The sequence below is a fragment of the Ambystoma mexicanum genome, chromosome 1q, assembly GCF_040938575.1.
Source record: "Ambystoma mexicanum isolate Mex_15411 chromosome 1q, UKY_AmexF1_1, whole genome shotgun sequence".
NCBI lineage: Eukaryota > Metazoa > Chordata > Amphibia > Caudata > Ambystomatidae > Ambystoma > Ambystoma mexicanum.
This window is the reverse complement of record NC_090922.1, coordinates 1,393,916,913-1,393,942,684: the sequence shown is the minus strand read 5'-3', so window position 1 is coordinate 1,393,942,684 and position 25,772 is coordinate 1,393,916,913. Positions and strand designations below refer to the sequence as shown.

Sequence of the window (25,772 nt, the reverse complement as noted above, 5' to 3'; positions counted from 1 at the left end):
GGTCGATAGTGGTTGGGAAGAGTAAGCGGGCGGAGCTGTATTGTCAGAGCTGGCATAGCACTAGTCTTGTGTTCTCTGAACGAGTCTGGGCTGTCTAAAAGACTCAAATACAATGGATAGAATGCCAGTCAAATAAGTGAGAGAGAGAAAGACAGAGACGCACTGTCATAGAGACAGAAACACCCATACAAATTCTTAAAAGAACTGATCTGATGACAAAGAGACTGTTGTGTGATTTTTATGAAAGCATGACCTGGTTCATAATATGGTTTCCTTGAGGATACAAGACTCACTGCATCCTCATTTCACTCCTTTTATTTTAGTTTGTTGAAGATGGATATGATTTGGACAAACTGGTTGCTTGGGGCATACAATACCCATATGCTTACCCAGTGTGGTTTGGGAGATTTGTGGCCTACTTAAACATCACTCACCCGGATTATGCTAAAACCCTGATGGCAAGAGGAGGTAAGCCCTTTTATGTTACATTTTTGTACGTTATACTATAAATATTGTATTAAGTTCATCTGAAAGTTCAAACTCAGTGTACAAATGTCTGAAAAATGAGGAAAGTGGTTAAGTGGCAACAGCATTACCCTAGGTGATGGCGCAAGGGTATCACCTATTGCCATCACTCATCATGATGTACCCGTTCATATCCCTACCCAGAGACTCTCATATTTTCGAGGAGTGTCTCATTGAGCTCTTGTACCTATGGAGGAGGTACACATGCGTTTGTGTGTCTTGTCCGATCCAGGTGAACAAACAGGGAATTGATGGTTTGGTATTTGGTGCCACCGTACTCATATATTGTTAGAGGGTATTCACAGACCCTCTGTCTTCTGGTCAGTAGGTGGTGGTGCCACCTGATTAAGCAACCACTGTGCCAATGGCTACCCACTGATGTAAGCGCCTTTATCAGTCAGATTACTGGCACCACCAAACTATTGGTAGTGGCTACCTGGCAGTGCCCGGGTGGCGATCTGCCAGCTCGGAGCTGGTAGGGCGAAGATAGCTCCATTATTCACCCCACCTGGCCATGGAGATCCAAAAGGGATTTTCCACAATCAGACGGACATGTGATCTGGGGCCTAAGAACTCCATATGAGTTCCCTGGGGCATGGCAGTGGGTTGGGAGAGGGCCTACCACCAGCTCACCAGGTGGTCTGTGCTGCTCGAATTAGTGAAGGCAGTGCATTGTTCGTGTTGAGTGCAATTGGGAGGGGATACCTAGTCTTCAACTGGCTGAGCTATTAGTAGCTGAGCGGAGAAGTGAAGGCTAAGCTTTAAGGAGATAAAGGTAGCAAGAATACAGGGTAACTTTTTATCATGTTAAAAGAAATGACTGTCTACCCAGGTAGATACATAAAATAGTTACCACTTTTATAAGTAACTAAAATCTTCAAGTACAGGAAAAGGCAAAATAAAGCATTCTACGGTGGTCTTTGGCTGTTGCTGTGATTACTGTGGCATGGTATAGCCATTGTTCAGAATTATATACCTGTGGAGATAGTGGCCTACTATCCTCTCATCCACAATGTGAGGTTACCTCAGAAGAGAGGTTAGTAGACAGGCTGATTGACAGGACCTTTGATGTCAGACTTGAGCACTTTGAAGAGGAGTTGAGGTCACATGGATGGTACCATGCATACTTTGGGTGTTTCCAACCAGAGCTGTCCTATTCTTGGCTCCAGTTAGGGGCAGGCAATTCAGAGTTGCAGGTTAGTGTGTCTAGTAGCAGTTGTGGGTGTAACCTCTGATAGAAGGAGCAGCTGTTAGTCACTGGAAATGAGGTGCCCACAGCTTAAGTACTTTGCAGACTGGTCGTTTCCATCGAATGAACGGTTCCGGTGGTGGAGACACAAAGGAGATTCCTTGCTAAGTGACTTCATGTAAGAAGGCACTCCTCCCAGTATTTGTGCCTTGGGTAGTTAGTTTGAGGACCAGAGTGTTTAAGGCAGCTGCACATCCTCTGCCATCTGCTGCTGCATCGCATGGATGGTGCTCTTGCATCTTTGTAGCTGGGATTAGCTCAGTGACTGGATGCAACAAGGCTTCAAGAGGAGTGTGTATTATCTTGGTCGCAGCATATAGGGTGTGCCCTTCATCATCCTGATTGTCTTGAAGTTTGCACTTTTTAGTAGAGCTTTTTCTCCAGTGTCCATGTCAGCATCTTCTTATAGTCCTTCTGTTCTATCAAGAAGCAGGCCCTCCAATTCTTTCTAGGAAACTGGTGAGAGGGAAAGTATCCCACACCTCAATCACTGAGTTTGTAATACTTTAACAACCTGGCGTCATTGGGGTCTACCATATTCAATCTTTCAGGATTTTTCTCAGACAAACTCCCCTTATGAGGATTCAATTTTGAATTCAGCGTTCCATATGTCTGGCCCTCACAACCAGCTATGCAAGGTTGCTGTATAGGACACAGAGGGTACTTGGCATACCCTGACCTAGGCTCCTTAAACAAACGTAACCAATATTTCCATCTCTTATGAGTCCTACGACACGAGTTTTGCGTTAAAAATCCAGTGTTACCTTAATGGCGGTCCTACCGGGTCCGCTACCGCCTGGTTCCGGAACAAGGTAGGATTACGGATTGGCAGCCGCACGTATCCCTCATCCCTGGAACCAGTGACACCGTCATCATGGCAATACCGGTGTAGACGGGACGTACCGCCACCAATGGTGCATAGCGGCACTGCATACACAGAGCCATAAACACCAGAACCGTAAATAACGTGATCGCCGGAACCAGAAAGAGCCCGGCGGCCATTACAAAAATCACAATCCACTGCAGTCTCCTTGTACCAGAAGCCAGCCACCCTTAATGAGTGCCCAACACATACAGGGACATGACATCAAGGATTCCTTAAACCCCCCAGCGGAAGCCACACTTCAGTGAGGTAGAGCTCACCATGCTGGTGGAGCACATAGTGGAAAATACAGGGGAGTTTCTTTACGCAGACCAGCAGCAAAGCACACAGTCCCGGCGCAAGGCAATATGGGCAGAAGCAGCATGGAAGGTGACAGCAGTGGGTGTGACAGCATGGAGCATAAAAGACTGCCACAAGCAGTGGGATGACCTCTGGCTAAGTGTGCAGAACCTTCAGACTTCACACCGCCACAAATGCACAGCCACAGGTGGCTGACCACCCTCACCCCTGAAGCTGCTTGTATGGGAGAAGTGAAGCAGTGTGCTGTATCTGGAGGACATCGAGGTAGTCGGTGCAGCAGAGACAGGAGCTGGCACACCTGTCGAGGCTGGTGAGTACAGAAAATGCACAAATATAAATCTCAATCAAGCATATCCTGCCACCCTCTACCATCAATGCACATAAATGCCTGTAGCATTGTCCACATCACCCCAACCACACCCAGCACTCCCATGCACCCCTCACTGAATATAGTGCAAAGCAAGTCACATGCCCTGCCCCCAAGTATGACCCATACACAACCACATGATAAAGCACCATACATGACTGCGTGTGAACTGACACTATGGTTCCTGTAAGTACACCGCCAGACATGTGCCAGGTCCAGCAAACACATGAGGGCAGCCAATTACAGTGGCTGGCAGTGCTGCAATGGCCAACAGGCCTGTCTGTGTCATGTGCTGCGGGCCTGGCATGCTCAGTGGACTTTTAATCACTGAAAAATGCCTACCCACCCATATGGGACCGTATGGGACTAAATGGGAATGTGATTCAAGAACATCCTGCCACCTGACTTCCTCATCCCTGGACTTTGATTAGTCCAGTTCCACTATTAAGTCAGCATATGTACATTCGCCACTGGCTCCATTAGCAACCTACTGGCGTGGTTAATACAGGACCCAGAATGAGTCACAGTGTCACCTGCACACTGCAGCACACCCACCCATTCAGGGACACCCATACACAGCTGCATGTAGAGCACGGCTACAGCGTTGGCCATGTACTCAGGCACACCCACTCCCAACCCGCACATGGATACACAGATTAACAACTCTTAAGCAGGCTCAAATGACAAAAGAAGAAAACATAACCCATGAAGGTGACAATGTGCTTTCTGGTCACGAGTATTGCATGTGTGCCTGCTGTGCTGCCACTGACAGCACATCACAACACTGGTACGCCCTCACCTGCACGGACATACACTGATTGTGGAGTGCATGTTACTCATATCACCCTGGAAGCCCTACTGTGAATACACCACACACATCCTGGCCATGCAACCAGGTCACACATCGACTCCAGGCATGCATCCCCCCAACAACCTTTGCAACACATCCAAAATATCCGCACAAGGGCAGACACGCATGGCACTACACACAGCCCAATGTGGGGGTATGTGAGCATACCCAGCACAGCTGTGTCACATGTGCAGTCTGCACAGTGCCTGCAGCTGAGTCAATGCAACCCATGCATGAGGTAGGCATGCCATGCAGCATTGCCTGCCCCCACAATGTAACATAGCAGGATGTCCATGTTGCATGTAATTGTACAATACTCATACAGTCAGTTCCCTAAAAGCATGCCTTTCATTCTCCTGCAGGAACATCATCTGACACGGACATCATCAATCACAAACCTCAAGGGACAGCGGACGTGCAATGCCCACAGCACCACGTCCCTCAATTGCTATGGTACACCTTTCCGAACTGGCAGACGCCCCTGCTGCCCCTGTGACACAGGCAGCCCTTCCGCCTGTCCCAACTGCTGCCTTGTGACCCAGGCAACCCTCTGCTTGTTCCACCTGCTGCCCCTGTGACACAGGCAGCCCCTATTGCTGTCCCACCTGCTGCCTCTGTGACACAGGCAGCCCCTCTGCCTGTCCCATCTGCTGCCCACGTGACACACGCGTTCCCACTGGGATATGCAGCACCACCTCCCCACCAGGCTGAGTCTTATGGCACAGACAGCAGTGCTGGGGATGGGGCTGTTGAGGCAGGCGGAAGCAGCGGCGAGGACACTGAGCACACCCCAGATGTTCTGGGCACATTCAGTCCCATGAGCCCCAGAGGTCCCGTGCGCTTGCCCAACCCATCACTCCAGGAGCTCAATGTGTGTCTCCAATGGATGGAGGAACGCCAGGACACACAAACCACACTGGTGCAGCAGCACTTAAAGGAGTCACAGCTTCAGAGGGAGAGCAGTCAGGCTATTGGCCACCGGGTTGCCCGTGCCATTGGGTGTTCGGTCTGTGCCACAGTCCTCATGTCTCGGAGGGTCAGTGAGGGCAGTAGTGTTCAATCTAACATAGCCGAGACAATGGCACTGGCCATACAGGCTATCATGTCACGCCTACCACCGCAAAACACGCCAGTGCTCTCCACCAGCACCACGCATACAAGCTCCCAAGCAGGCAGCCCCAGGAGAAGATCAATGCACCTGCCTGGCTCATCTCAGAGGGACAACCATGGCACCAAGTGTGGCAGGAAGTAGTGCCGAATCATTGACACTTGCTCCACATGCTGATATTTAGAGCCTGGGAGGTAGGAGGATACGTTTGGGAAGGGGTGGAGGGGTCCATAGTTGGGATAGACAGTTGGGGTTTGGGAGGTGGGCGGGTATGTTTGGGAGCGGGAGGGGTTTCCATAATTGGGATAGAAAGTTGAAGCCTGGGAGGGTACGTTTGAGAGGGTATTGTTGTAGCTCGTTTTCATTTCTCTTGACCATAATGCACTGGGTTGTGCATCTGAATCATGAGTGGACGTTCTCTTTCTGTGTGAGTATCAATTATTTAATGAAAGTGTTACAAATTACGTGTCAAAAATTGTGCTTCGTGTGCTTATGAGGATTGCTCAAAAGAAATTGTTAATCAGTGCAGCCCGTTCATGTTGACCATCCATGCCATCCCGCTGGGTTCGCACACCCATCCCATCATCGTCGTCATCCCCATCCTCCTCTTCTGCTGGGGGCAATATTCCGTCGAATACACATATTGTGCAGCATGGCAGATGCCAGGACAATTTTGCCAACCTTGATGGGCCTGTACATTAGTGCTCCGCCGAATCGGCTGAGGCAGTGGAACCTTGCCTTGAGCAGTCCAAAAGTCCATTCTATGATGCCCCATGTACCCTGTGCCTGGTTGTAGGTCTCCTCAAGCCTGCCGTCTATCGGTTGTCTCTTCAGCAATGGCGTGAGGGGGTATCCGGCATCACCTGCATGGGAGTGACAGAAAGGTGATTGGAAGTTTGTAGTGGAAATGTCTTGTCAGTGATGGTATTATGTACACTTTTCCAGGATTTTGTTAGCACACAACATAGAACATGCCACACATGAACCAATGGATTTTCAAAAATTTGAATGTGACAACTTTTATATATTCCAATGTTTGGTCACTCGTTCCTACTGAGACTGTTTGGCCTGCTCACTGTCTGCAGTCATGATATGGCCTTCAATGCTACTACATGTCTTATTCCTTTCAATGTACAAAATGATGCGTGTTTGCCTACTAGGAGCCTCATGTTTTGTATGGTGCTAACAATCTGTGTTCTGCACCCGCAGCGCACAAGAGGCAAGACACTGCTGCGCGAAGCGGAACAAATAGGTAATGTGCCCATGCAAGCACCTGCTACTTTCTCACCGGTGGCAATACTCCCATGTACATGTTACCATTGCATAGTGTGCCACTCCATGGTTAGGGGGACTTTCAATTTCCCAATACATGGATTCCTGTGATATGGAAAACTGGCATGGACCTCATGCAGCGGTAAGCCAGGTGCACTTTGGTGAGTGCTTATTTACCCCCCTACCCCCACTACACAGAAGTCAAGTTTTGGTCATTCTACTCACCCAACAGCAAGGTGCACTCCGATGAACGCCTATTTACCCCCACCCCCGCACTACACAGAGGTCAAGCATTGGTCATTCTACTCACCCAACAGCCATGTGCTCTCTCCGATGTGACGTGCCATGTACCCTGGCAACGTGGAGTTCCGCAAGACCATTGAGTTGTGTGTGGATCCCAGAAATCATGCATAACAATGGGCGATGAGGTGTTCAGCATCACAGACCAACTGCAAGTTGAGGGAGTGAAGTTGTTTGCGATTTCTATACACTGCCTCAATGACATGTCTGGCAACCAACTCCACATGAGTGCAAGGGCATGGAAGGCCACTTTGGTGGCATTAACCTAGGAAGGGTTTTGGGTGGGGCAATGTGGTCTGCTACATGGCGCAGCAGTGCATCCAGTACCTGGAACACAATTCTGGAAAAACAGGGTTGTGACAGGCTGTGCAGCTCACCCACCATGTGCTGGAATGTGCTGGTTGCAAGGAAGTGCAGTACCGACACTACCTTCAGCAAAGGTGGGATTGCAGTCCGTATGTTTATCATGCTGCTGATGTCGTCATTAATGAGGGTGACTATCGATATTATGGTCTCCCTGTCAAGCCGGTACAAGGTGTGGATTTGGCTTGGGGTCAGGTCCCAGGGCGAGGCCTTGATGCAGGTTATTGGTGACTGCCTGTGGGGTGTTACCTGCTGGACATTGATGTTAGGCATGGCCAACTGGTTCGCCATTTGCCTCCTGCGCCTACGCCACCTCCTCAATAGCTCCTTGCAGGTTCCCCAGCGCAATTGCTACTACAGCGACTGCCAGCATGGTTGTGTTGGGATGTGGGTTGTGTGTGGGTGTGGTCCTTTTGTCCCAGTGTTAAATGTTGTGCAGCTGGGCTGATTTACTACACCTAGGGCCTGTTGCGGCTCACCCGATCTGTGGTGCCGGTTTTACAGGCGCGGTGGTCACGGTGCCACTGCCATTTTTATGTTAGTGTTTCTGTGTAGGCGAAACTCTGAATGTGCCTGTACTACCGCTGTGCCAGTTATTCAGGGACGTCCGGCGACTCTTTCTGCTGTTTGCCGTCACAGTGCCAACGGGTGCGATAGCACCGTGGGGGGGGTCACTTTACGGTGACAGTATTTCCGCACTTGTGCGTCGGAATGTGCCGGTACGGAAAACAGTGCCGGTATGCTGCTACTGGCACCACTATTTCTGGACCGGCATACTTGTAATGAGGCGCATTGATTTACCATATAAAAATTAGGTAAAGCAGTAAAATAATAGCAATACTATTTGTCTGTCTACGTAAGCAGAAATCTTAAAATTTGTAATGCAGCAGTGTCCTGTTATGGCACAGAGAAACACTGAAGCAATGCTGAAAATAATAGGAAAGAAACAATAGAATGATTTTTGGTCACTAATTAACAGCATAGAGAGGGACGATATAGAATCACAAATCAATCCATTCTCTCAGGAGTCGTAGGGTAAGTAACGTGAGGAGCTCTATGCTGGGAGTCAGTGCACGGAAGTGGCGGCTTCTGTGGAGCAAATTAAATGGGAGTTTCAGTTTGATTATATCGATATTCTTTAAGAGAGCTGGTAATTCTCTTGCCCCGGGACCAAATGGCCTTTCTAATTGTTTAAAATAATCCCCCGCTCTGAGGTCCGATATTTTTTTTGAACTCTTTTTTTTAATTATTGTTGAGTATCAACAACAAGAATTAATACAGAAATCCAGTCTGTGGTCTCCTATATTATTTTCATTATTCAATATCGTGGTCCATCGCTGAAGGACTCCCGACTCCTGGAAACTGGTACATGTGTTTCCAATCTACAAAAAAGGCAATTGACTCGATCAATTATAACTATCTCCCGATCACATTGCTAGATGTGGAAAGCAAAATGTTCTCTGCCTTGATTCTTTGAGAGGTTGAAAAATGAGCTACACAAACTGGACGTATTAGTACATTCCAATCTCGTTTTTGAAAAATGATGAGGACTAACTTAAATGCCACAATTCTTAACATCCTCCAGCATAAAGAAGCAGGACCTTTCTCATCAAGAATCTACCTAAGCTTCATTGGGCCTCATTACAAGATTCGCGGTAATGGAAAAACGATGCCGGTAAGGGAATACCGGCACCGCATACCGCTTCGGCATATTACGAGTTGACAACCCGGTATCAGCGCCACCGCTGAGACCGTGCTCCTCTGTAATGGCATGAACGCGGGCACGCTGCCCTTGGGGCCAGCAATACCGGGATGCTGCTAACAGGAGGACATCACAAGTGACGACGACATGCAACTACCGGCATCCCGAAGGCGGTAATAAGGGATACCGTGATGCCGTCATCACCGGCATCGCGGATCACCCGCTAATAGCAATGTGCTGTATTCCCAACTGCCACAGGTGCACACAATCAGCACAGCTGGAGGCAATGGAGTCTGGCCCAGCACAAAAGGAGCACACCCACACACCACACCCCTTTCCACACCAAAATGATGCCACTTGTAATTGCGATATTGGGGCTGGAGGATATGCTTGCATTGCTACACCATGAGCAACAACAACAACAGGCACTACAGAGGAGACGCAGGAGGAGAAGGAGTGTGAGACATGCCCAGCAAGTCCCACCAGTGCAGCCAGTGGTACCATGCAGGCAGCCTCCAATCCCTCGCTTCAAAGCCAGTCCTTTCAACCTGACCCTTGAGCAGATCTACACCCTGTACCGCCTGGACCGGGAAACCATCACCACCATTGTGGACATGATAAACGACAACATTGTCAGCCTGATTGAAATCCGCACTGCCATTCCCCCTCTACTGAAGGTAGTGTCTGTGCTCCACTTCCTAGCCACAGGCACCTACCAGCACACAGTGGGGCAGATGCATGGCATATCACAACCTTTTTTTTCACGCATGCTGATCCAAGTGCTGGATGCCCTCCTGAAGCACTCAAGCGACTACATTTCTCTACCACGGACTGCCCAAGAGATCTTTGACACTAAAATTGGCTTCCATGCACTGGCAGGCCTCCCAAATTGTTTCGGAGCACTCGACTGCACTCATGTGGAATTGGTGGTCCCACATGCCATGGAGGTGGCGTACCACAATCGTAAGCTATACCACTTTGTCAATGTGCAGATGGTATGTGACTCCAGCAAGTTCATCACACATTGTTGTGCCCAATATCCCGGATCAACTCATGATTCAGTGGTCCTGCAGAACTCCACGATACAACATTACATGGAGCGACATGCTGGACGACGTGCCTGGCTGCTTGGTAAGTTTCATGACAGGCACATGGCAGTGTAATGGGGCGGGGGAGATTCACACACCACCCGGGTGAGATTGGGGTGGTGACTGGACAATGCCCATACTGCAAAACACAGTGCCCCAAAGCATCCGAAACTGAACATGACACCTAAACCTCATAGAAATGATGGAAGCTGCACACCAATGCCAATATGCCAATATGCCAGACTTGCAACCAGCCCACATCCCTCAACACGTCCACATCATCCGACCGTACCCTCTGTAACACAATGCAGCAACATGCTGTGAGTATGCACATTGTACATGACCGCAGCAAAACACAACACAGGACATGCATCCATGAGTGCGCACAAATCAATCCCACCAAGGGAATACACTGATTGTCACTGGCCCACCACCACAGTAGCGCTGCATGTCACCATGGGAATATTAAGCGATGAATGAGAAATCATGATGATGCCAATGCTGCTAGTAAACATACTTACGATTCACTCCACATCACATAGATGATAGCAAAAACAGCAGTAGGCATCCACAGTGCATGAACACCAGCAAGGAAATGGACACCCTGCATCATCTGGACGATGCAACCCACACCTGTAGACCATGGAACAGCACACATTGGGGCAAATTAAAATGTGTGCATACATCCAGGGACATGTGCATGTGCACTACAAATATCTGCAGGCATGAGAGTGATAAGTACAGGTGTCACAGTAGTAATTGTCCGGAACCCGCAGAACCGGCACGAAGAGGACTACAATCGTGCCCATACCCGTACCCGTGTGGTGATCGAGCAGACCTTTGGCCTGTTGAAGGCACGGTTTCGCTGCCTCAGCAGGTTGGGTGGGGCACTCCTGTACGGGCATGAGAAGGTGGCCAAGATCATCATGGCATGTGCCATGCTGCACAACATGTGCATCTGACAGAACGTGCCTCTACCCCCTGACATTGAACAGCAACCACCAGGTGAGGATGAAGATGATGAAGAAGGGTTTGCACATCAGCCAGGTGACGATGCACAGAATGGACATTTTGTGCCCCAGTCTGTGATAGGCCAATATTTCTAAGACACATGGATGCATTGGGTTTGGGGGTACATGGACACTGTGCACTGTAAACCAATCAAGCACACATACACAATAAGCAATGTCCAGTCATTTGATTTGTGTGCACAACGGGTGTATTAAACATGTAATATATAAAAAGTGCAATTTCCCTCCAACTCCCCCACACACCCCCTCCACCACCCCCCTCCCCTCACAACTCCCCCACACACCCCCACACACCACCTCCTCACTCCCCCTCCCCCCACAACTCCCCCACACGCTCCCTCTCCCCTCTCTCCCCCCACAACTCCCCCACATACCCCCTCCACCCTCCCCCTGCCCCCACAACTCCCCCACACACCCCCTCTACCCTCTCCCTCCCCCACAACTCCCCCACACATGGTGTGCAATAGGCATATGCAACATGGGTCTTAATCAGGCTGCCCCTGCTACTTGTGTCCTCTGTTGGCCTCCAGTGGTTGCATGTCAGTGTGCTGCGTGGTGCGTGAAGACCGACGCAGGGGGCTCATCTGGGTGGAGCTGGCCGATGACGCTGTGCCCGCACGCTCCACTGTCGGGGGCAGGATGCTGAGCCTCCAAGGCATAAGCCGGTGAAGTGGCACAGCGAGTAGAGCGCTTGCTTTGACATCCGTGCAGAGCCTTCTAACGCAGGTTCGAATCCCGGCGGGGCCATACTCAGCCTTTCATCCTTCCGAGGTCGATAAATGAGCACCACACACCGTGGGTAATAATAAGCGGGGCTCAGATACCTGAGGGTTCGTAGCGCTATATAAATTCCAAATTATTATTATTAATTATTATTATTATTATCTCTAATCCTGGCCAGGACCTGCCTCGCCACTGACAGCTCCTCACAAATGCTCATGGTGCTTGCCTCCATGGCCGCAGTGTTCTCATGGGCCTCCTGCCTTGTAATGGCACCATCAGAAACATACTGTTTCACAAGCCCTGTGAGCTCCTGCTGACGCCTCTCCATTTGTGCCATGCCCCACTCTCCATCCTTGATGCCCGGTGGGGGATGGATGGGACATCTGCCGAGGGGCCCAATACAGGTGTGTCCTCGGTGGGGCTCCAGGCCTCTGGTATTGCCTCTCCTCCTGACTGGTCGAGTGTGGTGCTGTTGGGGTGCTCTGTGGGGTGTGCTGGGGTGTTTACCCAGGGCTGAGTGTGCCTGCCACATCCATGGACAGGTTCTCCTCCTCGGGGACACATACCTCAGCCTGGCACTGTCCTTCATCACCACTCTGGGGCGCTGTGGCAGCTGCCTCCCCTACGGAGCTGTTTGCAGCAGACAGGGTCCCATCTGCCACTGGTTCGGGATCAGTGGATTCCACCACTTTAGCCACTTTTGGTTTTGCGGCAGTACTTTGCCGCCCCTGTGTCTTGGGATCCAGTGTTGGCCTTGCCTTGGGTGGCTGTTGTTGCTGGCCTAGGCCCTTAGATGTGGATGGCCTGTTGCTGCCATCCCTGCCCCTGGCCTTTTTGGTTGGTGTCGTGGCCTGTGCAGCTGTGTCCTCGGCATCACTGTCGGAATCTGAGCCTGTGGGGGACCAAGAGACGGACGGCATCAGTGATGGTTGTACATGCATCATGCATACATTGGTATTAGTGCAGTTGTACGCATGTGATGATTTGCTGTCTTGGAGTTGTGACATACAGGTTGCTTGCTATATGGGGGGTTATTCAGGAATACATCTGGTTCACACATGTGCAAGGTGTTGTATGCTGTGTGACATGCCTTTGTGTTGTGGACTGCGTGCAGTGTGACACATGGCGTTTCGTTGTTGGTGTGGTGTGTCGCAGGTATGGCATTGGCATGCTGCATGCATGTTGATGTGATGGTGCTGGGGACAGCATCTAGGCAGGGGTGTGTCCATGTGTGTGTTATGGCCCATGCATTGGCATATGTCACTGTCACATTTGTGGCCCATCATCATGCTTTGCATTCCAATGGTTTGTGTGGACACTCACCTCCATCTGCTGATGACGGGACTCTGCGCTTCATGTCTCCCACTCCCTCAATGGCCTCCATGCCAATCGTGCTGGCACATGTTTCCTCCCATCGGGTGAGCTTCATGGGGGAGTTGGACCTGCTGCCTGTAGCCAGACCCTGGCTCCGATTTGCTGATAGGATATTGCACACACAGAGGCGCAGGTCATCCCACCTTTTTTTGACATCCTTGACGGTGCAGGTGGTGGTGCCGACCGTACTGACCTTTTGGGCTATTGCCGGACCCATTATTGCTGGTGCGGGTTATTTAGGGGTGAACGAAGGCGGAGGAGGTGTCAGCGCTTTCCATGATGCCGCTAACATCGATTTTAGGGTCATTTACGGCATGCCGGTACAGACAATACTGGCATGCCGCTACATGCGTGCTCGCATTCTTGTAATCGGCCGATGTTAGCAGCGTCAGTGCTACCCAGATGTGGTATTGCCTCCATGCCGGTTTTTACCGCGATTCTCGTAATGAGGCCCATTGACTTTTCCTCAGTCTGTTAAGCATTTTGGAATACCTTTTTACAGACACCTACATTCAGGTCCGGCTGTATATTAAAAACAAAGAAGGGACTTAGGCAGGGTTTCGTGTTGGCTCCCTGCCTATTAAATATGTATATTTCAGACTTGGGAGATTGTATAGATTGTATAGACGAAGTAGCCAAGGGTTCACCCGGTTTGGGTAGAAAACTTCTGAATTGGCTTGCTTATGCAGATGATCTAGTCTTCGTGGACCAGACCCAATGGGGGTTTGTGATGAATTTGAACTATTCGTCCCTTCTCACCAGAGTTGAGCCACCTCCTTTCAGGCCAGGGATATTAGCTCGCTAAGCAAGACCCTCCATAGGGGTCTGGGCACGTGGGACCTCACTGGGAGGGACTCGCCTCACAAGGACAAGGACGACCAGTCCAATGAGGACCTTACTGAATGGACTACATTATCTGCCTATATGGGACTTGAAAAAACAATTTGTTCTCAGATTTTGACTATGAGTATTAGTAATCCTTCTTTCACCCTGTTGGCTTCAGGAAATTATGTGCTTCATCTTAACACCACCATCATGGAAGAGGGACCCACTTTTTTTCGATTGTGATGACGTATTTAAACACAGAACTGTGAATGGAGAGAGTCCTCCTACGCCATGAGTGACTCCTACGAAGAGAGGAGAATCCGCCATACGCAGAGGCAAGCCTCTGTGGCTACACCCTGGATGGGCGGAGGTACGGGAAGCCTCAGAGCCAACCGTAGTGCAGCTGGAGTGCGACACGCTAGCGGGAGGCTATAAGGCGGGTATGCTGACCGAGCAAGAGGCTCCGTTCTGCAACCGACCCAAGACCGGAAACAAACAGTCTTCCCTAGTGGCATGACCACTAGAGAACAGTGGTGGGCTGGGCACCCACCAACAGACACTGAGTCCAGGAAAAAGAAAGGAGCCCAAGTCTCCAAGCCCCCCATGGCAAGTTCTGGTACCAACAAGACCAGCATGAATGCTCCCAACTTGAGGACGCCAGCAAGGGCAGTAAACCTTGGGGTCAAAGACTGCCAAAGTCGTTCACAGTACGAGAAGCTGTGAAACCGGAACAGACACAAGACCCAGGTAAAACAGAGTCAAAGAGATCCATGTGTTTTCTATCAAGGCTGGGGTAAGCCAACACATTTATGAGATTAATTGGACTAAGAACCAATAACCTTACCAAAGAGCCTCAAGACTTTGGGGTGCCCCAGTGCCAAAAAAGGTGGTATACAGAAAGTATATGCAAAGTGATCCTGGGGTAATTTACCTACTGCTAAAAAGATGAAGTGATCCTGGAGGGATTTAACCAGTGATAAACAGCTGGAAAAAAATAGGACAAAGAATTAATCTTTTCCCAAAGGAGAAACCAATCTAGAAAGCATCCATCATTTTAACTGACAAACTACCTATGAAGAATGTGCTTTATGTAAAGACATTCAAAAGGAACTCTGAGATTGATAAGAAGTCCTCTATGAGCCGGACCAGGCAGCAGAAGCCCACTCCGAAGATTGCAAGCATCTTTTTCTTTTTAGTTAGATTTTCTAAAGTGGACGGCAGTTAGTAACTAGGAATTTAGACTCAGGACTCTTCAATTTGTACTACATCAAGCACCCTTAGTTTTTGTTTAAGAAGGTAGGGAACTTTCCTCATAGCGATAAGGCCATTTAGGCATTTTTCCTTTTATTTGAATAAACCAATCTGCACCATGACTCATTGTAGTCCGAGTCCTTCTGGTTTCGCGACAGGTTGCAGAGGATGTTAGATACCTTACACAACTATGCAGTAGTAAACTATTTAATTAAAAATACAAGTAAGACCAAGACAATTATGTTTTCACAAGGTAAGGTCAAGTTAGGGCACAAACGGTTCTTACAAATCACACTGATGGAAACCATTAATAGTTTCATGTACTTAGCTATTCCCTTTCTGAGTGAAGAAAGCAAGCCAACTACTTTGGACCCTCTTCTATGCAAAAGTGGATAATCTCACCCTGATAATGAAAGGGATACACATTAAATACAGGATATTTTTGTTGAGGCCCATCATGAAATTTTGAAACTTCAAAGTGGTCACCAAGTGATTTGTTGGTGGGAGTCCAAGCTTGCGCTAGATTGGGAGGTCATGAATAAACTGGTTGCCAGGCTATGACGCAAGATCTTGCAACTTCAGAACTGTGTGACACTGGTGGTTATCCATTTCGGGATTGGCTTGTTGTCCCTAAAAAGTAAACTTTTTTTGGAATGCTTTTGTTATTCTTGAGGAAAGTCTTGAATCCCCCCACCTTGTCCTTTTCCTGTGACCTCAAGGTACTTTGAACAGGTGGTAGCTGTTATTATGTGAGTAAATGAGTATCAAGATATAGGGAGCTCGTGGAAAAACTGCATTGCTCTATGGGTCAATTAATAGAGAATCTCAATTGGGTTAAGCAGAGACTATGGGAAGCTGACTAGATTGATACCTGCAACACCTGGCTCGATGCGATCAGTGAAAGACTCCATTGTTTTTCTGAAGCCAGAATGAAATTAGTCATGTGCTGAGAGGTAGGCACAACTCGACAGGACATGGAGAATGTCTTTAAACAATGTTTTATTTACACGAAGATCAAGAAAGTCAATTTGGAAAAACACCAAAAGAAGATCATCTAAAATAAAGTCTCAAGAGATAGGCTCACCTTGTTGAGGTTTTCTAAGAGTTCCAGAACCCTGTGTATCTCTTAGTCCTAATCCCAGGTTTATGGGTGTCCCTCACCTTTCTTGTTTATTTGTTGCAGGTGTTTCAATGGTTCCCCAAACCTGCTGGCTGACCTTTCTCTGCATGCACCCCATACACATCTTCTGGTCTTTCCACCAACTGGCAGTACAGTACCTGTTTGTTGCTCCTTCCTCCTCCCACCACAGGCACCTATCTTTGACTGACTAGACCTTTCTTGTACATCCTATTCATACTTTCTACCAAGTCACTTGATTCTACTTCCCAAAGGTGATGCCAACCAATCTCTGTATCTCTTCACTCAAGCTCCTCTCTCTCTCATAGCCTACTCCTTTTAAATGCTCTCCTCCACAACCACCTATTTCCTCCCAACTTCTGCCTTCTGATGTTCTCTACCACCATTCTCTAGCTATACTACCACCTCATTCTCCCCCTCTAGTCTCTAACCTCCGCCACACTCTCCTTTCACTTCTTTCTTCTCCTCTGGTTTCCAAACGTTCCTGACATTGCTCCACAGTTGGTCTCACCACCTCCTCTAGCTTTCTCAAAACAACTGCTCCAACCTCCTTCTCCTAACTCTTGTACAAACTCACTGGGAGCCAAGAGTTTATCTAAGGTGGCAACCCCTCACCCTGGCCTGGACGTTGAGTGAGGTTCTGCACACTTGTCTGTAAATTAGTGGTTATCTGTGATTGATTACTCTCACTGAATTTACATGGGTTCATTTGTCTGAGAGGGGGAAGGACCAATCATTTCATAGGACTGTCCGCCATCTTGGATTCCACTCTCAGTGTTCGTTGGGCTTTATGGTATGTGTTTGGTGGATACAGCCCATTTGGTTCATCAACATGTGTTTTTGGCACTTGGGTGTGCTTGAACTTGCTGGCCATACTAAATTCTACAAGTGGCTCCTGCCTGCAGTAGACCTGTAAATTGGTGTCCCTTGTAGTGAAACCTGTGTCTAGTAAACAATTAGTCTATGTCTAAATGATGCGCAATATTACGGAATGCTGCCAACAGATGACTGCTCACCCGCAATTTCACTTTTTGATGTCCCCCCTGCTTCCTCTTTTCCCACTGCATGGCAACCTCGCCACTGTCCCCTGGCCTCCTTTCTCCCCCTCCCACTGCTTCCCCCTTCCCAACACTTACTGTGTCCTCCGTTTGCCATCTGAAGGCCGACATTGTTGGCTCATGCAGGATGCTTTTATGTGCATCAGTCTTTAACCCAAAGAGCGCAAATGAAACAGTTGTTTGTTAAGAGTTTTCTAGTGATTCAAGGATTGCAGGCTATGCTGTGGAATATCATCAGTGCTCTGAGATGTTGCGTTAACAGATGAGTTAGGATATATTCCAAAAGATTTGTGACTCCGCTCTAAGGTGCGATGTAGGAGGGGCTTTCCTTTTAACCTTGCTATCACATCTAAGTCAATCCCAGGACATCAGGTCAGCAATAACAATAAGATGTTGGTTAATAACTGAATTGCACATTGTGAAGGCATCATGAATGACACACAGACAATGCACTTAAAGTTTGGGCGTCAAACCTTTATTTAACATAAAGAAGGTTGGAAAACAGCCTAACTTGCCCTATGCTGAAGTTGGAGTTCCCTACCTAAATAAAGCTAATACTAGTCTGTGTCGGGAAGTCCAAAGCAAATGTCTGTGTCCAAAACCTATACTTGCCCTCACATCTATTTGTATTCAATGTGTAGGGATGTCAGCCTCAAAATGATGTTCAAATAAAAGTTTCATAGCTTCGTACAGCCCATGGTCAAAAGATTTCCCTTTTCCAAGATTCAATTAGTTCACGGTACCAAAAAGGGGGTTCCTTCCCCAAGATTTCAAGTCTTTTAACAGTTCCAACACAACACAATTCCTTGGGATCCTTCCCAGCTCTTCTATCTTGGTTATCCTTCCCCAATGTGAAAGAGTTAAATGCCTTACTTTCAAATCACATAAGCTTTCCTTTTAGAATCAATCACAAGCTTCTTAGTGGTGCTTTAACAGGCTTTTAAAAAAGGGGTGTACTCAGTCTAGGTGCAGTTGTCATGCCACACAGTCCACCCATTACAGGTCATGCAACCTATACACATTACTTGCTCCTTCTTCATATGCATGTTGCCGCTGTCTTATCTTTACAGTGGCGCTTGGCCTATTCTCATTCCACACCCTTATAATGCTTTACCATTACTTGTTTTGCCACCATTCACTTTTTCAACTTTCACATACGCTCATGGCTCTTGCCAATGCTTGTTTTCTCAATTTACACAGTTCCTTTTATGGCTCTTGCCAATGCTTGTTCTCTTAATCTGCATAGGTCACAATGATATCCTTGTGGCTCTTGCCAATGGTTGTACGGTTCCTTTAACTTGTATGTTTCCATAAAACATCTTTCCATCACAACGGTTTTCAACCGTGCGTGCTTTCATTCGAATCGGTATTCAAAGTTCCAAAGTACTTGCTTTCATGTACATCATTATTCAAAATAGTTGTTTTCCTCGAAGTAATTGTTTTAGTTTAAATCAGTATTCAAGATACATATTTTCATCAAAGTGCTTACTTTCATTTAAAACAGCATTCATTAACTTTCTTATCAATCTTGCATTCTCGTCTGCCGGCCCATTGTCCTCTTCTCTAGGCTAACTCACCGGTCAGTTCTGATGGCGTTCCAGCGAGGCTCCCGGGTGTTACGCGTCCTCTCTCTCTCATGCAGCTCCTCGCTCCAGCTCCACAGTGGCTCTCTGTGGCTTCGCTCCCCCCAATGATGCATCCCTCACAGCTCGGGTCTCACTCGCCAGCTTCTCCTGCTTTTGCCGGTTCATTTTCCACACTGTGCCACCAGCCTCCAGATTCCTTTAGCGGTGCTTCCCGCTACATACACTCTGAATCTTCTCTGGTTCCTTTAGCACTCCATCTGCCACGCCGCCTTCCTGGAGAGGTCAGCACTCGTCCTGCAGTCTGGATACCTGCTTCCACAGCTGCCTCTTTGTTCTTTAATCTTCCTGCTTTTAAACCACCCACAAGGCTGATTGGTCAAACAAAGACTAGACCGTTCATTGCTGGTTTGGGATTTGGGTAGTACTCTTGGTTGCCTCCTCCTCATCCCAGTACATAACTAGTGTGGTTTAGGGTTTGATTTACAGGAAAAGAAGGGAAGGGATTGACAGCAGCCTATAAAGGTTTGAGGGACGTTTGACTCATGGTGAAAGGGAAATGTGAGATACCATGTCTCCCCTTAAGGGTGCCTAATCCACACTCCTCAAGTATCCTCCACCCGGACGATCCTTCCTCGCATATCCACTCCCAGAGTCAGGATCCGATAGCAACGGCCTTTCCCTGGCCACCTTGGAGGAGGATATATTGGGGAAAGAAGTGAGGATGACCTCAGATTCCGCACAACACAAAGTCCGGAGTTACGTTTCCACTCAGGGACTTTGGCTATGCTGAGTATAAACTCTCACAATGTAGAAAGGGGTTTAGTTGGTGCAGTTTTGAAAGGACAGCGATGGAGAGGGATCAGTGAGTACTTCTTCTACCACTGGCTTGGGGAGGCGCCCACCTCTTTGGTGAATCCCCATATCGTTCCCAATGCCAGACAAGGGACTTAGGGCCTCATCATGAGACCGGCAGTATTAAGGTGCAATTTCTGCAGAGCGGAATTTGCGCTACCGCTGGGTCGTGCAGCAGTATTAGTGCTGCATCACAACCTGGCATGAACGTGCACCAGTGTTACCGCCTGGTGGAAATTGCGCCAAATTAAGGGTTACCGCTGAACAATCTGCGATAATAGCGCTGCCACCGCTGACCCCAGCGCTATTGGCACCGCCAGAAATTGTGTCACCACCAGAACTGGAAGATGGCGTCCATCTTGAAAAACTCAATCCATCCACAATCTCCCACCTCCTGCAGTCATCCGGTCCTGGAAACAAGCCAAAATGTCACAGGAGAGAACCAGAGGCAAGGTGCCTGGAAATCGTTTGAGGAAACCAAAGTTCAGTGCCCTTACTGTTGAGGTTGTGATGAGTTTGCGGCCCACTGTGAGGAGCTGTGAGGAATGTATGGCAGTAGGCAGCGAAAAACCTCTGGCCAGTGCAGGGCACCCATCTGGCATGCCCTCAGCTAGAAAGTGACTGCCGTGGCCAGCATACCCAGTGAGGCGGAACACTGTAGGAAGCGACGGAATGACCTATGGGTCAGGGTCCATGGAATCCTGTTCCAACACCGCCAGGGGTCCCTGGTGACCGGAGGTGGTTCCGTAGAACCACTGCATTTCACATCCTGGGAGAAGTGCAGCACGGTCCTGCACATCGAGGGCATTAAGGGGGTTAGAGGTGCAGAGGCGGGTGCCAGGAAGTGAGTCAACCCCTCAGCACAGCTCCATGCACAAATGTCAGCCTAGCACAGAACCCCTCAGTGGACAGGGACACATGTCAGCAGTCCCAGAAGCTGGACAGAACAATCAGGCTGTAGTGACGGGGTGCCACACCAGCCACCCTCCAAAGCAGTCATGGGACAGTGCACCAGGGCACCCCTAAGCATAACAGCAGTGGGAAGGGGTGGCAAGTGACCTATATGTGTACACCACACCCCTGTCAGTGCACCCTGTGCCAGCAGGATTGTGGTGCGTGAGCAATCATAACACCGTTTAGCAGTCACACCAACATGTTGCGGCCTCAGTAGGCCTGCCCCATTTTGGCATGGCAGACGAGCCACATGCAAGTACATGTCCCCCTACACTGACATGGGCGCAGGTGCCAATCACTGTAACCACAGCCCAACACTGCTGGCTGCAAAGCAGGGCCCCATAGAGCCATGGCAGTGCCAAAGAGGAAGCCACCACACCCACTCCCACAAGGTGTGTGCCACCTGCAGAGAGGATGTGGAGGCTTGAAGGACCACAAGCATGAAAGCGATACATCAGTTGCCCCAGCATGGGCACACTGCCCTCCCCACACACATTCCAAAGGCCAACTGGCCATGTGTCACACAGCTATTGCTGCAACCATTCCCACAATGCTGTGCCCACAAGCAATGTCCCCCCATCAACCATGACCATCTGCCCAAATGTATGGGGTCCCACTCTGTATCATTTCAAATGTGCCTTGCATGCCAACACATGTGGAAGAACCATACCTGACTAAATTTCATATGTTCCCTACAGGCACTCACTCATCACCAGAGTCATCGTAGGAGGACAAGGGGACAGGGCCTGCTGGAAGTGGCCCCTCCAGGCTCTCAAGGTCAGCCACCGCCACCACCCCACAAAGGTGCACACAGACTATCCCTTGGCCGATGGACCCCCATAAGATGACACAACCCATCAAGGCCAAGCCTACGGTAACACGCCAGGCCACCAGGAGCACCCCAAAGCCCCCTGCACGCATCCCTGCATCTGCAGCAGTGACTGACACTGCGTGCACACCTCCTGGCATGGCAACTGTTGACACACAAGGGGACATCAGCTCAGTGTCACTGCCTGCAGAGAACCACAATCCCCTGAGAGCCTTCACTACTGCCAGCGTGCCCAGACACCTGATTTGGACATCAACATGCCATCCTATGTTTCCCCGAACCACAGCCCAGAGCTGCTACACAGCTCCCCTCCCACACAGCACACACCACCAAGCAACGCCATGCTTCAATGGCTGGAGGAGATGAAGATGTGACAGAGGGAGATGGAGGCAATTGGGCACACGCATTATGAACACCTTCAGGCGATCCATGACTCCCTGCAAGGGGCCACATTCGAGGATTGTCCGGGTGATGTTAAGGAACTGGGCAGAGGCAGCTGCCAGTACTGCCACCCTAACTGGGTTGGGCATGGACAGAGGGTCAGGGAGATGACCGAAGTGGTCTGGGCCTTTGCAAAGGCCATCCGCCAGAGCACAGAAGTCACACTTCAGCACATCTGGGGGGCCAGACTCAATAACCTCCACTTCTACTACACCCACTGAGGAGTTGAAATAGAGTACACCCAGGTGCCGGTCCCAGTGCCAATTGTGTCCCAGATCACCGGGGGCTGGCATGATGGGAAAGAGGCCACGGAAATAACATTGACACTTTTTTCCCAGAGTGGCCGTGCTGGGGAGTTGGTGGTGGGAGGGGGAGCGGGATAGTGTGTTGGGGAGGGAGTTGGTGGTGGGAGGTGGAAGGGGGGATAGTGAATCAAAGAGCTGGTGGATCTTTTCTTGAATGTCCTCCAGTGAATGTATGGACGTCAGGCCAAGGATCCTTTGTTCGGGAATTATGGGTACTGGTTCTAAGGCTATTTCTGTTTCTCCCATTCCAATTCGGGACAAGGCGTCTGCTTTACCATTTTTACTACTCGGCGAAGAATAATGCCCAACGGAGTTGGCGCGAACACTGGGCCTTAGCCGTCTTTAGGTATTGCAAGTTTCGGTGATCAGTGACGACCGTGATGGTATGTCTGGCACCCAGCAGAAAGTGCCGCCAAGCCTTGAAGGCGGACTTGATGGCTAATAGCTCCTTGTCGGTAATGGCATAGTTTAATTCGGGAGCCGAAAACTTCCTTGACCAGAATGCCACTGGATGAAGCTGGTTGGTTTCGGGATCCCTTTGGGAGAGCACTGCTCCCATGGGTGAACTGGATGCATCCGTTTCCACTATGTATGGAAGCTCAGGGCGCGGGTGTCTTAATACAGGGGCAGATGTGAATTTTGCTTTTAACTCTTGGAAGGCGTTTTCGGCTTCCTCTGTCCACACAAAGCGTTTATTCTTTCGCAATAGCGTAATGGGATGCACAATGTGTGAGAAGTCCAGGATAAATCTGCGGTAGAAATTGGCAAAGCCAAGCATGCTTTGGACGCCTTTGACTGAAGTTGGCGAAGGCCAATTAAGAATTGCGTCCACCTTACGTGTATCCATCCTGATTCTTCTCGGGGTCAGAATAAATCCAAGGAATTCCACTTCCGTAGTGTGAAAGACGCATTTTTCCAGTTTAGCATATAGTTTCTGCTGGCGTAACTTCTCTAGGACTGCTCGGACGTGTTTTACATGATCAGATTCTGATAAGGAGTATACTAAGATATCGTCGATGTAAACGACCACACAAACATCGATGAGCTCTCGGAGGACATCGTTCATGAAGAATTGGAAGGCTGCTGGTGCATTGCATAGTCCGAAAGGCATCACCTGGTACTCAAATAATCTGTACTTGGTGCGAAAAGCAGTCTTCCATTCGTCGCCCTCTTTGACACGTACCAGATGATATGCCCCCCGAAGGTCTAGTTTAGTGTATATACAAGCGTCCTTCACCTGGTCTAGTAGTTCAGGTATCAAAGGCAATGGGTATCGATTCTTGATGGTTATCTGATTCAGAGCGCGGTAGTCTATGCATGTTCTAAGGTCGCCTTCCTTTTTTGGTACGAAGAACAAAGCTGAAGATGCAGGGGACTTGGACGGGTGAATGAAACCATTAGCAAGGTACTGGTCAAGGTACTGACGCAAGTGGAGGTTTTCGGGTTCCGTAAGCGCATAGATTCTGCTGCAAGGTGGTTGTGCTCCCGGTACAAGATCTTTTTGACAATCATACGATCTGTGAGGTGGTAAAGTGTTTGCCTGTTCCTTCTGGAAGACATCCTGAAAGTCTTGGTATTCAGCTGGTAATTGCGTGGCAGCTGGGGCTACTGGGGCCAGGACTGAGTTTTGAGTTTTCTTAGGGTAGCAGGTGTGAGCACATTCTGGGAAGGTTAGTCTCTTCTCTCGCCAATCAATGCAGGGATTATTTTTTTCTAACCAAGGTATTCCCATTATTAGTTGGAACTTTGGGACCTTGATCAAATCAAACACAATAACCTCTCAGTGCCCATCTTGACCCAGCAATGTCATTTCTGCAGTGGAATGAGTTACGGGCCCAGAGACAATTTCCGTTCCATCCACTGTGGTGACGACATCGGCAGTGGTCTTCCGGGTGAGAGATAGATTCATCCTGGAAGCCAATTCACAGTCCAAATAGTTACCTATGGCTCCACTATCAACGTATGCCTTTACCGCGTGCATGCGTGATGGTTGCTCTGGATCTACAAGGACCATGGGTATGGTGAAATGCGAGGTCAGAGTGTCCTTCTTTAGGCTCGGCAAGCGGACCTCTACACTTGCCGGGCTTGACGTTTCCCGAGTCAGGTTCTAAATGGCTTTCGTCTGCTGCTCCTATAGTTTTCTTGGGTGGTTTTACTGGGCAGTTCCGAAGGAAATGACCGGTAGCTCCGCAATAAAGACATAATTGCAGTTGTCGTCTTCTTTCTCTTTCCTTCTGCGTTAGGGGTCCTCTAACCCCCCCAAGTTGCATAGGTTCTGGGGCATCTACTCCCTTGGAGCTTACGTGGGTTTTAATCAACATCCTATTCTCGAACTTGGTTCGGTCAGCCTTTCTGGTTTGATGTCTGTGATCCAACTGGACCACTAAATCTATATATTCAGCACAGTCCAGAGGCGGGCTCACTATTTGAGCTAAAACATCTTTGAGTTCTCCTCGAAGCCCTCGATGGAATAATGTGATTCGCTTGGCTTCAGGCCATTCGGTTTCCACTACTAATCTGTTAAAGGTTGCAATGTAAGATTAAAGGTCCTGATTGCCTTGCCGTAAGGATAAGAGTTCGTTATCCAAAGCCTGTCCTTGGGAGTGTCGGCGGAACAGTCTTTCCATGCTTGTTTGAAAACCCTGGAAATCTCGAAGAATCGGGTCATCCTGATTGACTAGTGGAATGGACCAATCCGCCGCACTGCCGCTGAGATATGACAGCACAAAGGCCACCTTGGCCTGGTCGTTCGGGAAGGCTCCAGGTCTACATAAAAAGTGCAAGCGGCATTGATTCATGAATAAGGCAAACCTTTTTGGGTCTCCGGCAAAGTGCTCAGGCGGAGCCAAGGGAACGGCTCCAGGTAGATTTATCTGCACCGCGTTACTCAGTGGTACAGGAACTGGACTTGCCCCAAGTCCTGGTAGAGGAGTTTGTCCAGCCTGGATTTGCAATAATTGTCTGGCCAAATCATCGGTTCGTTCTTTTGATACTATCAGTTCTCTCCTGAGGGCATTAGTAGAGGTGAGTGTCACACAGTGGTGCAAGGCTTGTGCTATGTCAATGTGTCAGAGGAAATTGTCTATCAGTCCCTGGCTAGCCAGTCTCCCATCCCTTATGTAATCTCTGGCAATGCGTACATTTGCCTCTGCCACAGGCTCTGCATCTGTTACGCTCACCTGGTTCCCATGGGGACGTCGATCTGGACCAGCCTGGTGCCACGTAGAGCCGAGATGACTGACTGGACACCCCCACTTACTTTGTTTGTCGGCTCAAATGAATATCTTTCTGCAAAGGAGAAAGGGAATTAACCTCCCGTAATTCGAGCGTTAACCCACCTTCCACTCCCGTTGTCTGCCCACTGTTCTCACCTGATGGTTTAGAAAGGTGGGCTCTCC

General features: G+C 49.1%; 1 protein-coding gene across 2 annotated transcripts in view; it reads left to right on the top strand.

Moving 5' to 3' along the window:
• LOC138548087 (cytochrome P450 4B1-like) overlaps positions 1–25,772 on the top strand; it is an 880,410-nt gene that overhangs the window by 42,919 nt on the left and 811,719 nt on the right. For both annotated transcript variants that reach the window (XM_069642254.1, XM_069642255.1), the window contains exon 2: positions 324–468. In XM_069642254.1, the coding sequence (XP_069498355.1) occupies positions 324–468 (145 nt within the window). The remainder of the gene's footprint in view (positions 1–323; positions 469–25,772) is intronic.